This window comes from Equus quagga, chromosome 7 (genome assembly GCF_021613505.1).
Source record: "Equus quagga isolate Etosha38 chromosome 7, UCLA_HA_Equagga_1.0, whole genome shotgun sequence".
In the NCBI taxonomy this organism is placed as follows: Eukaryota; Metazoa; Chordata; class Mammalia; order Perissodactyla; family Equidae; genus Equus; species Equus quagga.
The window spans coordinates 128381916-128399174 of record NC_060273.1 but is presented as its reverse complement, the minus strand read 5'-3'; the positions used below and the strand labels follow the sequence as shown (position 1 = coordinate 128399174).

Here is a 17259-nt window from a genome sequence, read left to right as displayed (position 1 = left end):
CAGTCAATGCCTTTTCTTGAACCAAAGGGTTTGGAGTCGTTGCTTTCTCCCTCTGGGACCCTTCTTTGGGTTCTTATCTTCCCAGAGGTCTGGTGTAGTGAGTCAGCCTGTGGCCACCTGCTGCTGGGAAAGCACATGACCTAAAGGCGCAGCTTCCATCAGCAACGCTCCAGGCTCCAGAACAAACCCGTCTTTGTTCCTTCTGCTTTTTTGCTGTGCCTTTTCTAGGGTTCACCTTGCCTCTCTGTAAAAGGGGTAAGGCACAGCGGAGACTTGCATCTGGGCTTATGAGGACAGGTGGCCACTGGGTCCATTGTATCTAAGTCTTGGATCTGCTTCCCGCAAGCCAGAGAGAGAGCCTATGTGGCTCCATTAGCCACACCCGGCACACCAGCCTAGGGCTCCTCGCTGAGGTCGGGGCCTAAGGCCCTCATATATCTACTCCTTGGGGGCTTCCTCTGCCTGGCTACCTTCTTTATGAACTTATCTGCCCCGGGGTCCTAGAACAGGATGTAGGTGTTGAGGTCTCCGGGGCAGGTATTCTCCAGTGCGTCGCAATCTGACCAACTTGTATCCATAGCCTCTTTCTTCTCTATGTGCAATTGTTCTGAGAGATCTGGTCCACCCACAGGGCTCCAAAAACTGTGTGTGGGTGGTGGTGCCAATCATGATCTCTGGCACACAGACAGGGCTCCTGACTGCGAGGCCCATCTCTACATACATGATCAGCACATCTAAAAGTCAGTTCACCAACGCTCCATGTCCTCTCCCTTCTTTCCCCCTCCTCATCTATCTTTGCCCTACCTCCCACCTCCCCTGTTGTCTGATCAGCTCTTACTTCTCCATAAAAATGTGGCTAGATGTCACCTCATTGCAAGCCTTCCCTAGCCCCCAAGATTGGGCTGATGGCCCTCTTCTGTGTCTGCATAGTACTTCCCCCAAATGACACTGTATTATAATCACCACCCCCTTTCCAGTTTCCCCACGAGACTGTGCATCCTTCCAGGGCAGCAGCACTGTCTTGGGTATGAAAGTCTAAGAATAAGTGCACGGGTAAAACGGAAAAACTCTCCTGTTGCAAATTGGGTTAGTACTCTTCCTCAAACACGCGTCACTGTGTGAGCGCAAGCTGCGCTTGGTAAGATTCCACTTATTTTTGTTCTCCCACCATTACCTTCAAATGGGCTCTCTCTGCACCTCCTTTCTTGCTCTTTGGTGATTTCGCCAGACAGATCTCAAGACTTTGATCACTTTCAGATGTCAGAACAGTCCTGTTTTGGGATAGTTAAAGCTACAAACTAAACTCAAACTTGAATCTCACATCTAATTTAAAGTTTCTTCCTTCTGTCCAGCTCAGGTCTGACACCGGGTTTAGGAACCTTCAGTGAGGAAGGGGGCGTGGTTTGTTCTTGCATTCTTCTTGATGCGCCTTCTACATTCCTCCCCGGCTCTCCTCTCTAGCCTTCTTCAGGAGTCTCTAGGGCTGAGCAGATGAAGAAAAATGAGAGGAAATGGTCAGAGGCCATTATGTTCAACATGCGGAGTTTGTGGCCTTTGCCTGAGTGTCTGGAGTCCTCCGCATTCTAAGTCCAGCCCTTCAGTAGGGCAATGGGACTGTTAAGATACCCCCTCCTACTCCCACTACAGGGACTTCCCACACTGCACCCTGTGTGATGCTCTCTCCAGCTGATCTCTCAGTCTCTCTTTGCTGGGACCCCCTGCTCCAGAAGGTAGCCCTCTGGTCACCACTTGGCACATGGGAATCTATTTACTCTTAGCCTTTCAAATGGCAAAAGTGCATCTTGCTATTCCTGCTGCCCTTGCTCACCTTACCCCGCCATCCAGCTCCAGCTAGCCTCCTGCTTTCAGACCTCCCAGTCTTCATGCCTCCCTACTCCAGGAGACACATGCTGAGCTCTCCCAAGACCCCTGGTATTCTCACTCTGGCAGCAGCGCTATGCAGGCAGAAGTGCTTTCCCCACTCAGCACACTTCTATCTACGAAATGAGAGACCAGTTTGTGTCCCCTTCTTGCAAGACCCCTCCAAACTTGAGGTTCTGTTGTCCCCCTCTTTGCTGGTCGTAGGTGGCTGGATCCCTTTCCCCATGGGGAGGGAAGGAAAAAGCAAAGCTTTCTCCTTTTACAAATTCCCTTCAAAGAAGCCTCTCATGAACCTCTAGCCTGTCCTAGCAAGTCCTGTGGGATTTCTCTAGCACCTCTCTTTAGAATGCGGGGTCCTTATCACCCATTGACTTCAGTGTTGAAGCTTCAGCCAACACCTGAGACAACAAGGAAAGTTCCATTCACATCCTGTTAGCTGTTGCTTCTGCTTAAAATATTCTTTCTCCTTCCTTACACCTGCCTTCAACCTCACGTTACTGCCCCCACCGACTTTAGCTAACACATCACAGTAAAAAGTGAGGAAAAACGGGGCCTGATTGGAACTTTATCTTCAACGGAACTAAAAATCATAAAAATATATTTTATCTATTTTATAAAATGGATTTGTAAGCCTGATTGTGCACTACTTCTTACACTAAAAAAAAAAGACTGGGTGGATGTTTTTTGGCATTAGCTGTTCGATAAATTTCTATGATAGCACAGTGTGTCTGCCTTCATTTTACACTCAAGGACAGGAAGATAAAGAGGAATATCTTTGCAAAAATATTCCAGAGTTTCATCAGTTTCCTGAGGGCCTCTCCTCCACATTTGATATTCAAATCACCTTCTTTTGAAGGGCCTGTGTCAGTGTCTTTGTCAGCTTTCTCTCCTTCCCTGTTAAGTAATCTAATTCTGCCAAATCCTTCTTTGTTAATGAGTTCATCTGTGAATGAGCAGTTCTCCAGTTTCACTGCCCACTTCATGAAAGTGCATTTGATTTTCATCTTATTTCTGCATATGTACAACATTGGGGAAATCAGCTGGGGGATGGCTGACACGGAGGGCGAGGCGGGTGGCTAGGAAGGAGGCCGGCTTCACTAGGATGGCGGTACTTGCATATGGGCGCCTTTCATGAGAGGTGAGTAAGTTCATCAGTCACCATTGTGGTATGACCACTTTTGCTTCCCCAGGCCACCTTATAAGTTGGGGTCTTAGATACTGAACCCTGGATAACCAGGGACTTCTGTCAGCCCCTGGGAACGAGTTGTTCTATAAGTGCTTCTCCACTAGGATGGAGGCAAGGACTGACTGGAGCCAGCAGAGAGCTGACAGGAGACAAGGATGACAGGAGGCTGAGGGTGACTATGCTGAGTCACCGAGCCAGGAAGGTGGGGGAGGTCCAAGACCAGTTTGGTATCTGTGACCATATGGGCAAGGCTGAGCCCTGAGATGGCTCAGAAACTGTCCTCTTCTGCAAGACAGCTATTCGACTCTGTGCCTTCAAGCACAGGGGACTATAAGCATCTTTAAAGCATGGTGGACCATGTCACTGCATCAAGGGAGGGGCCAGAGCTTCAAGTCGTATTTTGCAAAATGGCTCCCCTCTAGTCAAACACTTCCAGAAACGACCTCATCCTAAAACCACCTCCTCCTACCGGTACTTGGCCTCTTTAGAGGGAGGTTCTGCCAGCGCCGCCAAGGCCTTTTGCCTCTCCTACCTGTATAAGCAGAACATCCAACTTAATGTCCTGTTATGAATTAAGGCCATTCCCACTCTTGGTGACACAGGAAAGAGGGAAGCAATCACCAGTCATTTTCATAAGCACATCCTGAACTAGAGAGGAGGCAATGAGATAGAGACAAGAGTGGGACCAGAGTGGGGCACAGGGATAGCCCCTAAGATGGCCCAGGAGCCCCTGCCCCCTGGTATCCATACCCTTGAGTGATCCCCTCCCCTTGAGTAGGGGCTGGATTTGGTGACTGGCTTCTAACAAATAGAACATGACAAAAATAATGGCTGTCATTTCTGAGAGGTTAGGTTATAAATGACTGTGGCTTCCGTCAGGGGTACTCCTGCTCTCTCTTGAATTCCCCCCCGACTGAGTCAAGCCTTCAGTTAAGATGGCCACCCCATGAGAGCCCTTAGCTAGAATCACCCGGCTAAGATGCACTTGGCTTCTTGACCTCAGAGACTGGAGGAGATAATAAACAATGTTTGTCTCCAGACATGATTTTGTGATAATTTGTTACACAGCAACAGATAATTAATATACAAGGCAGGGGGTATGGTGTGGGGGTCGTTTTCCTGGTTTCTGAGTCCAGCAGAGAGAGAAATATCAGAATCTCCAAACAATCTTGATGATCATGGGAGACTTTTGTGATCTGGGGCCCCAGGGTTTGAGGCTTTTGCAAAAAATTGCTTTCTAGGCCTCACTGCCGCAGTCAGTACCAGCACTGCCAGGCCAGGGGACATGCGTGTGACCCAAATGGTTCTGCTCTCCCTGTCCCCGGCCCCCACCCTCCCACGCGTACGTGCGTTCACCATTCTACTGTGTCATTGTCCTAACAGACCATGAGCTCCTGGAGGGTAAAAGCCATGTCTTATTTATCATTGTTACCTGCCATGCCAGATACCAGTGTACATTGCAGGTGCTCAACAAATGCACGTGTGTGTGGTCTTACATACACTTCGGCCTTGCACTTTCCACCAAGCTTCATGCTATCCTAGCCTGCATCTAGGTGACTTGGCTTGTATCTCTATTAACTCCAACCCCCACCTTTAAAAAAATTTCCAACTCCAGTTTCCTTAGGGAAACCACTAGATTATCTCCACTGTATCTACACAAAAAAACCCACCCACTCCTACCCTGTGGAAGGAGAAAAGCCTCTGTAAACATAGATTGATAACTAACGAGCGTCAGGAGGCATGCCGCCTGCCCTTTGCACTAGTCCTTGGCATCTGCAAGATTTATCTCAGCACTAGGTGTAAGCTATGAGGCCAGTTTCGTGCAGGGAAAGTTGCACATGGAAAAGCATTCTGTAACAAGGCTTGAACAAACGAAGAGGGAACAAATCTTAGGGAAGGATTGGAAGATGAAGGGGGAAAATCTGAGTCTGTCCAAGTCTGAGGCCATAAAAAGCGTTTGAAGCCATCAGCTGATATCTTGGAGGAGATCCCAGGGTAAACAAACCTGCCTGAGAAGTCTGGAGAGTGTAACGTTCACCCTGACTTGGCAAAGGCACTGAAGTCCTTCCAGCTGATCTAGACAAAGCCCTTTGAAGATGGCCAGAGCTCCAGACACACACTTCCCCAGAGCAGGCAACAGGGTGGGGCTGCCATCAGGCTGAGTAGACATGCTTTGCAGGTAAGATGGAAGAGTCGAGAACAAGGGCCAGACTTTGAAATCAGGGACTACAATGTCATCCTGAAATCAGAAGGTGGGTAGATCCTTTGAATTCAACAAATGGAACGTTCATTCAGCTAGTGTTGTCTAAGTGCCAAGCACTGCTCTATGAGACAGAGACCTTCCGCTAAACAAACAGACATGAGACTTCCGCCTGGTGGGAAAGATGGACATTTATACACGAATAACCAGACAGTGTGATGTCCACTCTCATAGGAGACGTGCAAGTCAGGAGCACCATTGCAGCTCAGCAGGCCCAGGGGAAGGGACCTGAGACCTGAAGGATGAGCTAGTCCAGCAAAGAGGGAAGAGAAGAAGGAACTACACGGCCTGTGTTAAGGGCCGACATCACCAGAGTGCTGGCAGATGGGAAGAGCTGGAAGAAGAGCAGGAAGTCAGATGAAAGGCACTGGGATTATTCATACTGGAAAAGGAAAGGCTGAAAGTTGGATGCAAGTTTACGGTCATAGTAAGTTGTTTATACAGAGGGCAAGGAGCCCCTCCACTGAGGCTTGCTCAGAGGAAAAGGGCCCGGCCCCCATCAGAGTAAATCCAGACTCAGGATGGGCCAGCCAGTATCTGAGGGCCTCAGAGTGGGAAAGCCCTGTCACCAGGGAGAGACAGTTGTTGTTGTCAGAACTCCTCTCACGAAGGTGGGGTTGGGTGGGATGCGGCCCTGGGGGTGAGATCCCCCAGGGGTATACTTGGTAAGAAACAAATGGTTGTTGACCTGCGTCTAAGAAAGGTGAGTCAGCTACCTGAAAGGCTTTTGTTTGCCAAGTGGGATGTGCCAGTTGGGACCAGACTTGCTGAGTTTGGGATCTCGGGGCAGTGACTGGGCAGCTGCCAGAGGCCTTCCCTCTCCAGCATTCCCCCTGCCCCGAGTGCTCCTATTGCAACATTAATATCCCAATATTAAAAGAACATCACTTTGAAGGAGCACCGAATTATTAGCCTTCCCAGAGGCCTCACAAGTGTCAATTTGGCTCTGTCCATAAGAAAGGAAAAGCATTGTGCCCATTCCCTCCCCACCTCTTTACTTTTCTGCTTCCTGACATCGTTCCAAAGACTGGATATAAAGCAGAGGCCGTTGACCACTCCAAATGCACCACCTGGACTCCGAGGACGAGCAGCCCCAGCTGAGAGGATGATTCAGGTCCAAACAAAGCCTGGCTTCTCCTGGCACCACCCTCTCAGCTGCGGCTCCGTTCCATTCCCTCCTGCTCCCTCTAGACGGCCGGTGAGACTGGGGAGGGCTGATCAGGCCACTCAAAAAAGAGCCATAGGGGCCAGTAACTATGGAAATGTCCACTCTCCTGGCGCTGAAAGAAATGCAAATAATGGAACATTTCAAAGCCTGTCAACCAGCGAGAATTTTTAAACTGTATGATAATAAGTTCTGGTAAAAGTGAGGTCAAGTTCTGTTCACTGATGGCGTTATGCATAAAACCTGGTGGTAAGAGGGGAGAGGCTAGTGGCCCCACCTGCTCACTTCTTTCTGCCATCCCTGCCCCGAGAGACCGGCTATTTCTCCCCGTCTGGGGATGGATTAGCTCGACCTTGGCATGACTCTGCTTGGTAACTAGGGATAATCACTGCGATGACTTCATCTAAAAGCCAGCCCCACAGCAGCCCAGCCCTCCTGCGGCACCAGATACCCCTAGACTGTTGCGTGAAAAGCAGGAAATTACCCCTCATGGATGTTTTTCCTTCTCAACCAGTTAGGGGAGTTGTGGGTGTAATTACTATGGCTCAGCCACTTAACTTTTTACTTAAGGCAACAACATTTAGCTAACATAGAAATCAAAGCTTTTCTCTAACCAGGTCCTGTCGACCAACACAGAGCGCTGTAATTTATATAACATTTTAAACCAAAACATACTGTCTGAACCTAAGCATAGTCATTAATTATTCCTTTTCAAAGAGTGACCCTCACAAAGCAATACTCCTTATAAGAAAGTCCACATACACAGGCTAGCCTCTGCATTACCTTCTTTCATCCCAATCCCCAAAGATCGATCACTACAAACAGAAATTTAAGAAATCCCTGTGTAGGGGGCTGGCCCCAAGGCCCAGTGGTTAAGTTCGCACGCTCTGCTTCAGCGGCCCTGGGTTTCTCTGGTTTGGATCCTGGGCGAGGACATGGCACCGCTCGTCAGGCCATGTTGAGGTGGCATCCCACATGCCACAATTGGAAGGACCCACAACTAAAATATACAACTATGTACTGGGGGCATTTGGGGGGAAAAAGCAGAAAAAAAAAGGAAATATCTGTGTGTCCGAAGTGTCTGATATTCTTTATCTCAGAGGGGGACTGAGGTCGGATTGACCTTGTATAAGAGAGTAGTCGAGGTTTCGAGGAGGAACCGCCTCCATCTCCTCCAGTTCAGCAAGAGGGTAACTGATTGTAACTGAAGGTTAAAGACTGGCTGATGCCAATTGGTGACAGAGCAAGATAGGACGTGAAAGGCCATTTTGGAGCCAGTGCCGTGGGCAGAAGCTGCAGTGAGCTCTAAGATCCCACCTGTCAGTCTCCCTGCCCTCCTGCTTTCAGCATTGTGCTGTCGGGTTTGTCCCTGGGATGACGGTCACGGGTCTCTGTGACCTCTCTGTGGGAAGGCAATTTTCCTGTGAAATATATGAAAAACATTCATAAACTTCCTTTCCAGGCTGAGTAATTCCAACTCCTTTCGAATGTTTCTTTTTGGTTTGTTTTCTAAGCCTCCAATTAGCTTTTGATCCTCCTACTTTCATTCCTTGCTAGTTGTCATACTTCTCGGCTAAACCCTTGCCCTGGTCTCCTCCCTGGCTCCCTGCACCCCACCCACCCCAGGCCCTCTGCCAGGCGATGTTCTTAACTCGGGCTTTGAACATCACTCTCCAGAGGCTCCCTGAGTCCTCAGATGTAAGAACAGGACTTCCTACAAATGATCCTCTGTGCTTAAAGGCACAGGACAAAGGGAAGGGAAGGAAGCTGAAGACTGGAGGTTGCGGGGGAGCACAGCAAAGAGTGGGGCTTTTTAAGAGCAATCTGGGCTCCAACTCCAACTCTACTGGCTGTGTGACTTTATGCGAGATAATCTCTAAAATGCTAAAACCATTTACCTAACGATTAGATATTATTGGGAGGAGTTTGGTAACCATTGTAAAAGGCAAATGGTGTCTGGCATATAGCATGTCTTCAATAAAGGTTAATTCCTTGCCTTGCCCCTATGATTGGCAAAATATGGCATATCTGATGGGCTAACTTAGACAGCATCCAAAGAGGGTGTGGTGAAAGTGGGCCAGAGGGGGACAGGTGGGCACCTAGCAGGTGTGAGCTGGCTGCTGAGGCCGAGCAGGAGCAATTTCGAGGCCTTAGTGACACTGAGCCTGAGAGGGCAGCTTTATGATCTGGGGGACCAGAGATTACGTTCCTGGAAAATAAGGCTCAGGGAACTTCTTAACCCAAGAAACTTCCCTATTGTTTCTTTTCTCCTCCTTTCAGTTTATTTCTTCCAAACATTTCATCTCTGTATGTCGCCTTCTCCACCAACTTGTTTATTGACTTTCCTGGCTTCTGCCTTTGGTTGGGCCCTCTGTGATTTCTCTGCTGTACTGCAGAGGATGTGTGTGTTGGTTTCTTCTTGTGTTTACACATTTAACGCATTTCGAATGCTCCCCTTCCTTGGGGTCTCCAGGCACACGAGCAAAGCAAACTGTTAGAGGAAAAGCGCAGCTGTGACTCTTCGAGGAAACGGCAGATGGAGGGGACAGGAGTGAAATCACCAGCCAGAATGGAGTCCCTCCCAGAACCGCTGTGGGGCCTGGGCACACCCCAAAGACCGTCAGGCCTGGCCTCAGGGAGTTTCCGTGTTGCCAAGTCATAGCCCTGGCATTGGTGACATTGAATCATTTAGTGAAAAAGTTATTCACTCTTCAATACTCTTTCTTTCCTTCCAGGCCAGAAACAGTCTCTAGCTCAAATTTAAAAGCAATTTGTATTGATTATCTGTATGTTTATGATTACCAGTGACATTAGTTTTCCCTTTACCATGGTGATAAAAAGGCATCTCTTTAAATTACTTATTCTAGTAAAGAGTGTAAATTCAATGAAAAGGACCATGTTAAGACTCCAGCAGTGAAAGGGCCTCTATGAGCCATAGAGGTCTGGTGGGGCCACAAGGTGCTGCCGGGGCTCCTCCTGGCCCTGGCTGCCTGGGGAGCTCGAGCTGCTTTTTTGGTGGGAAGGAGTATCTGTGGACCTCAGGGACAGAACACATGCAGGTCCCATTGGAAAGGGCCTTCCTCCTCGTCCTGGAGTCCTGGATGTGGGGACCTCATATTTCCACCACCTGTATGTGTTAAACCCAACACTTTCATTCAAGCCTTGACTTTAGAACCAAGAAAAGCCAGCCGCCCTCTTGTGAAGCCACAACAAGTAACATTTCATGCCAACCCAGCTGCTTCCCTAACAGATTCAGAGGATCCTCTAGTTGAATTTAAAAACAGTTCACACAGAAAGGACTCACTCCACTCAGGGGTATAAAAAGACAAGAGGCAAAAATTAAGGTGAAATGAATTTCCTTGCCAGTGTAGGGAAGGAAGACATTTCCTCTATCCAAAGTAGGTTCATCTGGCTGGAGAAGGAATTAAATTCACATGAGACAGAATAGCAAGAGAAAATTAAACAAAGCTTTATGAGGAGCCATGGCTCGGGGCCTTTCTTCCCGAAGGAAGAAAGAGCACCGAAGAAGTGGGGTGCACAGAGTGGTTCTATACCCCCAAACAGGATATTTCACATATGATTGAAATGTCCCTCCCACAATAGTCACAAGATTGCCCTGTCACACAGCGCTTGATGGACACGGCAGGTAGTGGGTCTGCTGTCTCAGAGGGCATAGCAGGAGGCAAGTCTATTGTCTTGAGCTGGGTGGTCACAGGTGAGCACAGGAATCAGTTCCTAGCCTAAGGAAAGATGCTTAATCCTTAAAGAAATGCCAACGTTGGGAGGGGGAGGGAAGTCAGTTACAGGAGGTTACCAGACAAGCACAATAAAATGCAGATTTAAGTCCTTGCCTTTGGCATTGATTAAGAGTTTCTAGAGAGAAGGTCATCTCCTTTCTTCTTCCTGGTACAGAGAGGGAGGCACCTTTACAGATAGAGATTTATCTTACAAATGTAAATGTGTCCTAACAAAGGGCAAGTTCCATTCCTCAGAGCCTCCTTCCCTGTCCCAGTTTATCAAAAGCAATCAGCCTCAAATACTCCTGATGCCAAAGAGACATATCTTGGGGTGGCCAATTTCAGGTCCCCACACAAGACATTAAGCTGCATTTCCTCTGACTCCGAGCCCCCTGGACCTCACCTCTCTTCTGTCCCGGGACCTCCTCCTCCTGTCTGCTGGGCCTTCCATTTGTGTTCCGTGCTGGGTGAGCTTCCTGGGAGCAGGTCTGATCCGATGTGCCCTCCTGCCTTGCTGCCATCAGCTGCCCCTGTCCTCGCCCCAATGCGTATCAGAGTGTGCACCTGAATGATCCCAGCTACAAGATGCTGGCACAAAGGGCAAGCCAAGCTTTGATTCATTTAATGTAAATAAAACTCGTGTTTACCTGAGAAGGGAGCAGTGTGTGTGTTTATCCCACTGCCCGCCTCTGGTGTGAAGCAGGGCCGGCGCCTGCTTGCTGGTTTGATTGATCACACGCTGGGTCCTCTGTGCCCAGGTCCCCGCTTGAGGCCCGTGGGGCAGATGGAGAGAGAATGGGTGTGTGAAATCACGCCCCTTTGGGGCAAAAATCCTGGGACCATCTACACTTCATTAATGGGATTAAAATGAAGATTTCCAAAAGAGGTAACATTTTATTTATCTACTACCTTGAGTCTCCAATGAGGGCTCAGCCAGGCACAGCGAGATTTGAAAACCAATGTGGGGAGTGGGCCACTTAATTACTCTTAAAGGGGTATAAAAAGAATGTGAGTGGTGGCTCTCTCTGGGTGGGTGGCTTATGGATTGCTTAATTTTCTATGTATTTTCTATATTTTCTAAAATTGTTATAGTGATATCTATTATCCCTATTGTCAGAAAAGTAGTACAAGTTATCAAATGAATAGCTTAAGCTCAACATTGGTTACTTGGGTGAATTAGTTTGAGAATGGAATTGTCTCTCCAGCTTCCTAAAGGTCACAAAGCCCTGAGGCTAGGCCCAGGGCAGTGGGAGTCTCCGCCTTCCTCCTCTGTTTTGTACCACCTGGTGGGTGGCTCCCATGGCAACAGGGCAAAGGTGAAAGAGATGTGGCGGGTACCTCTCAGCAGGTCAAATCTACCCGTTCTCGGATGGGAGGAGTGGTGGCCAGGGTGCGCAGGCTGGTCTTTCTACAGCCAGAAAATGAACAATTGACACAAGCCATGACTGTTCTCTGCTTGGACAAAAAATAGATTTTCAAGTTTCAGTGGCGACTGGAAAGGAAAATTACTACTTCAACATATTTAGTATTGGCTGCAATATTCTGAAAACCTGTTAAGCTGGAAAGAACTTGGTACCTAAGCCTCTGAGGGGCAGAGGCCAGCCCTTCGGTTTTGTTTGTATCACTTTCTGGTCTCTACACCTCTCCCCCAGCACCCATACCTGGGTCTGAATCCTACAGGAAAACCGGGGTAAAAAATCTTAGTGTAAGAAACCTAACTCGATGTATTCAGCTTTTGTAAATAAAAAACCCTAAATTTGTGTTTACAAAGGGATTCAATGAAAGGTTTCTTCAAACAGTGAATTTCCTGGCAGCATTTACAATGTTTTATTTACAAATGTTTGCTTGTGTGTTTCCAAGCACGTTTTGGGAACACAGGAGATAAATATGTAATGCTTTTTGCTCTAAGCACAGGTGTTTTCTTGTTTTAACATACTTTTTAAATTAGGTGTGACATACAAACCGTAAAGTGCATAACTTAAGTGGACCTCTCTGTGAATTTTTACACATGGACACATCCATGTAAAGACCACCCAGATCAAGATATAGAGCATTTTCTGAACCCCCAAGGGTTTCATCCTACCCCTCCCCAGACGGTACCTCTCGCCCCAAGGAAAGCACTAGGTCGGCTTCTGTCACCATCAGTTAGCTGTCTTCCATGGAAGGCCAATCTATAAAATGAGCTCCTTTGGTTGAAGCAGGTTGGGGGACTAGACCCCACCTAGCTAGTCCTCTGCTGGCTCCTACGTTTCTCCCCACTTCCCAATGCAGAATGTCTCAGACGCACTTGCCCCTCATTTGCTTGTTTATTTATATTGTGGTAAAATACATATGTACTATATATATAGAACATAAAATTTACCATTTTAACCAGCTGTAAGTGTACCACATAGTGGCACTGATCACATTCACCGTGTTACGCAGCCATCACCACTATCTATTTCCGAAGCTTTCTCATCACCCCGAAAGGAACTCTACCCGTTGAGTATACTCCCCATTCTCACCTCCCCTCAGCCCTCACAGCCTCTAATCTACTTTCTGTCTCTAGAATCTGCCTATTTGTGATATTTCATATAACTGGAATTACATAATATTTGTCCTTTCATGTCTAGCTTCTTTCACTTAGCATAATGTCCTCAAGGTTCACTCACATTACAGGATGTGTCAGAATCTCTTTCCCTTTGACGGCTGAGTAACATTCCATCGTGTGGATATACCACATTTTGTTTATCCATTTGTTTGTTCTTGGACACTTGGGCTATTTCTCCGATGCGCTTTTTAAAAAAGATGTAATTCTTCCTTTTTACTTTCTTGATTTAGGTAATTTTATGCTTGGACAAAGACTGCATTTTTTAAAAATGGAAGGGGTTGAAACCAAGTAAGCCTTTAACAATTAGCATTGAATAGATTTAATAATACTGTTAAAAATGATTTTTTTCAAGATTGAGCACAGTCTCAGGCTATTTTTAGCATGGTATTATTTCACATCCTTACGTTGGAGTTCAGTCAGTTAAGAGTCAATCAACCAACATTTATTGAACATTGACTATGTACCAGGCATTGTTCTGGACACTAGGCATATAAGAGACTTTAGAGTTTAACTAATTCAACCCATCACTTCACCAGGAAAAAAACTGAGGCACAGAGAGGGTTAAAAGATTCTTCTATGGTCATTCTACCACTAAATAGTAAAGCTGGATGCTTTCTAATCTCTCTCTTCGAATAGCAGCATTTGATAAATGCAAGTAGACTTGAATGGACAATCTATTCCCCAGGAGGCCACATCTGCCCTTTCTCCTCTGTTGTCTGTGGTGGTGTCAAACACGTCCACAAATCTGACACTTCCTTCAAAAGGTGGAGCCTAATTCTCCTCCCCTTGTATGGGCTGGACCTAATAACTCCTCCTTAAGGAAGTGAAAAAAGTTGGAGGTGACAGTGTATGATTTTGGAGACCAGGTCACAAAAGGCACTGTAGCTCCCTCTTGCTCTCTTTCTCTAGATTACTTGCTCTGCTGGAAGGTAACTGCCACCTGTGAGGATGCAAGCAGCTCATGGAGAGGCCCACAGGGCAAGCAACTGAGGCCACTAGCCAAGAGCCTTATGAGTGAATCATCTTGGATGTGGATCCTCCAACCCCAGGCAAACCTTCAGATGACTCAGCTCAGGCCCACTGCTTGACTACAACCTCATGAGAGAGCCTGAGTCAGAACCACCCAACTAAACCAGTCCTAGAGTCCTGAGCCTCATATAATGGGTGAAATAACAAATGTTTGTTTTAAGATGCTGAATTTGGGGGCAATTTGTTATGTAGCAATAGAGAACTAATACACTCTCTTATTATCACTTTATATTCACTGCTACCCTCTCTGGACCTCCCTCCAGTATCTTATATTATAGTTTGTATTCTTGGGGCAATGACTGGCACATTTTTTTTAGCTCTGAAACTTTTGCTATGTTTATTTATTTAATAGCTTTATTGAGATATAATTCACATACCGTAAAATGAGCTGACACATTTTAAAAATTGTGGTAAAAACTTAAAGTTTATCATTTTAACCATTTTAAAGTGTACAATTCAGAGGCATTAAGCGCATTCATGATGTTATGCAACCATCACCACTATCTAGTTCCAGAACTTTTTCACCACCCAAATGGAAACCCCATGCTCATGGCTGACACATTTTTAAAAGATAAATTTTTTTGTCCCCCAAATCTGGAACAATCATATAGTAACAATGAAAAACAATTAAGTAAACGAAACCCTTCTTTAAAGGTAATCAAATTTGGAAAGAGAGAACATTAAAACTCCTAACAACAACATATGAATCCGTTCATATTCTTGTACAGAATAAGACAATCTAATGAGATACCTTCTATGATGGATAAAAATCCCAAAAGTTTTACAAAAAGTTAGTCTAAAATTCCTTTTAAATCCATTGAGTGCAGAACATCCACAGTGAATGCAGCAATCAAGGGACTGGAATTGGGGACAGCTGCTGGGAGCACAGCAGGAAGCACAAATAGGCGTCATGGACTGATGGCCTCCAATCTTACAGGGTTAATGGTTACCTACAGCCCTGGCATTAGAAGGATCCAGAAGGAGCATGTGGGCTCAGTCCATAATATCTGCCACAGGCTTGGGAGTGAGAGGTAACAGCATTTTGGCCAGCTGTTTGCCAACCCAGGAGTGGGGTACAGGTTAGTAACAGGTGTCATTAGTTCTAGCACCACTTCCTTCCAATCACCATAACTTCATACCAGTTAGTAGTGAACAGAAAATCCTGCTCTTGAACTGTAGGATGGCTCTACCAGAACCTATATCCTATTATCTGGTGGGTTTAGTTTTTAGTGTCCCATGAAGAATACAATTGAGGATTATTGGCAAAAGAATACCTTTGGTAGGCATATCCCCTCTCCCCCTGCCAAGAGGACGTTATGACTTTACTATGGCACATCCTATGACTGCCCAGATACACAGACCATGCTCCCACCCCAGGAGGGCAGCTCAGGACAGAAAAGCAGTGGTTGGAAGATATTTATATTACCCCTGAACCCAGCTCATTGGACTAGCACCTTTCGTGGTGTGAGACTTTCTTATTTACCCATTTGTCCATTCATTCACTTATGTTTAAAAAGTATATTGAGTGCCTTCTATGTACCAGGCGCTAGTGATAAGCAGTGAATGAACAAGTGGAGCTAGTGCAAAAAAAGTTAAGTTTTTGCACATATTTCTCTGAGTTTGACACTCTTTGGAGCTAGTTTGGACTGATCTGCATTAGCAGGACGTTAGTGGGACTGAGAAAGGGCTGGCAGGTCCTTCTGTGCATCTTCTTTCCCCAACCCCAGAACCTCAACACAAGCAGTAAAACTGAGAGAATAAGAGAAATGTGCATGTGCCTCCTTTGCTTCACCCGGGCCCAGTATCCCAGATGCAGGCCACTTTATTTTTCAAACTGCAACTTTCATGATCCCAGGACAAGGTCATCCTTCCCAGGGTTTCTCCCCACTGCCAGGGAACAGCAGTGCAACTCAGTACATTATGAGACAAAGGTCGTGATAACAAACTCCACGCAACTAGAAAACACCTCCCCAAACAGACGACACAGATGCACGCATCCCCACCCAGGCCTCTTCATGTCCACCGTGAGCACGCTCACAGAGTCACCCTCCTCCACCTTCTCTGGGCAGGGCTCCAGCTTCAGTGTTAGGGGCAAAGGGCAGGCAGGGCTCAGCAGTGTCCCAAAAATTAGTGGTGCTCATGGCAGAGAGCAAAGCAGCGTTCCCAGGCACAGGACGCCTGAGTCAAAAGGAAGGGAAGGAAAAGAGCCACAGGGGGTGGGGGGAGCAGGAGGGCTAGCCAAAATGAGCAATGGCTGGGAAAAAACTTGGGGATAAAATCACATTTATTTTAAAAACCAAAACCAAGAAGTAGGCATATTGCCATGCTGACCTTAACAATGAAATGGGCCTTATGCTCTGTGATGGGATGAGTGACGAGGTGAGGGATGAAATGAGTGAGCGAGGGGTGAACCAAGGCGGGTTATTCACATGGAATGCCTGAACACGATCTCTCACAGACAGGGAGAACCCGTGGCCAACAGAACCATTAACAATTGTCTGCTCCCTTCATTGTTACAAAAAATGTGAGTGAGTCACTCCAATAAAACCCGGCTATTGGCAGAGGGAAATCTAACATCTGACTTGTGAGGCAAAAAGAGCCAGCTGCTCCAGCCTCCTGGACTCAATAACTTCCTATTTCAAGTCAAGTTCCAGCTGTCCCACAGCTCAGGAAAAAGGGGATGAACCCAGTCACCCTGTTCTCTAGACACATGCCCCAGCCAAGAGCAGGAGCGTTCCAGATTTTATCAGCTTCTTACACGCACTAGGGGCTGAAATTAGACACCCCGTGTGGTTTAGGAGCGAGAGAAGGGCCAGGTGAACCCAGGTTGGGAGAAGAAATATGACAAGAGTCACACAAGGAAAGGCCTGACGTCCAGCTTGCAACAGAGAGGTTTTCTCCTCCTGCAGGCTGCCTGAAATCCTACATCCAAGGACCCCAGGCCCCAGTGCTCTTGGGGTCACAGCGGGGGTCCTGTGCCGGGAAGTACACGGGCACCGAGTGTTTGTGGTAGAACTGCAGACGGGAGAGGAGCTGCCGGACGACATGAGGATGTTCTCTTGACAGGTCATGTCTTTCTTCTGGGTCCCGATCAATGTCAAAGAGCCATAAGGTCTTGGTCGGTGGGTCCGATGGGGGAATCGCAGAACCATTGTACTGAGATGGTGGAGGGAACCAGTAACCACACCCTGGCAAAGAGATACAACAGTTTACTGGGGGAGAAGCATTGTAGGCAGGTTCTGACTTTGAGGAAGGAGTCTGGGAGACAAGGCTGAGCCGGGTTGCGGGCAAAGACACATAAGAAAGATGAGGCCCTTGATGCCGTGTCTAGATCTGTCTCAGACTCCAACTTCTGGAGCTTTAACTAGACTTGTGTCACTGCTTTCAACTGGGGGCATCCAGGAATGTGCA

The 17259-nt window shown here is 47.1% G+C and overlaps 1 protein-coding gene across 1 annotated transcript in view; it reads right to left on the bottom strand.

The window, feature by feature from the left end:
* Window positions 1–12434: 12434 nt before the first annotated feature.
* The window catches only part of ARSB (arylsulfatase B), a 166946-nt gene continuing 162121 nt past the window's right edge, over window positions 12435–17259 (bottom strand). Inside the window, exon 8 of the mRNA XM_046667307.1 lies at window positions 12435–17036. Coding sequence (XP_046523263.1) covers window positions 16771–17036 — 266 coding nt within the window. The 3' untranslated portion in view covers window positions 12435–16770. The remainder of the gene's footprint in view (window positions 17037–17259) is intronic.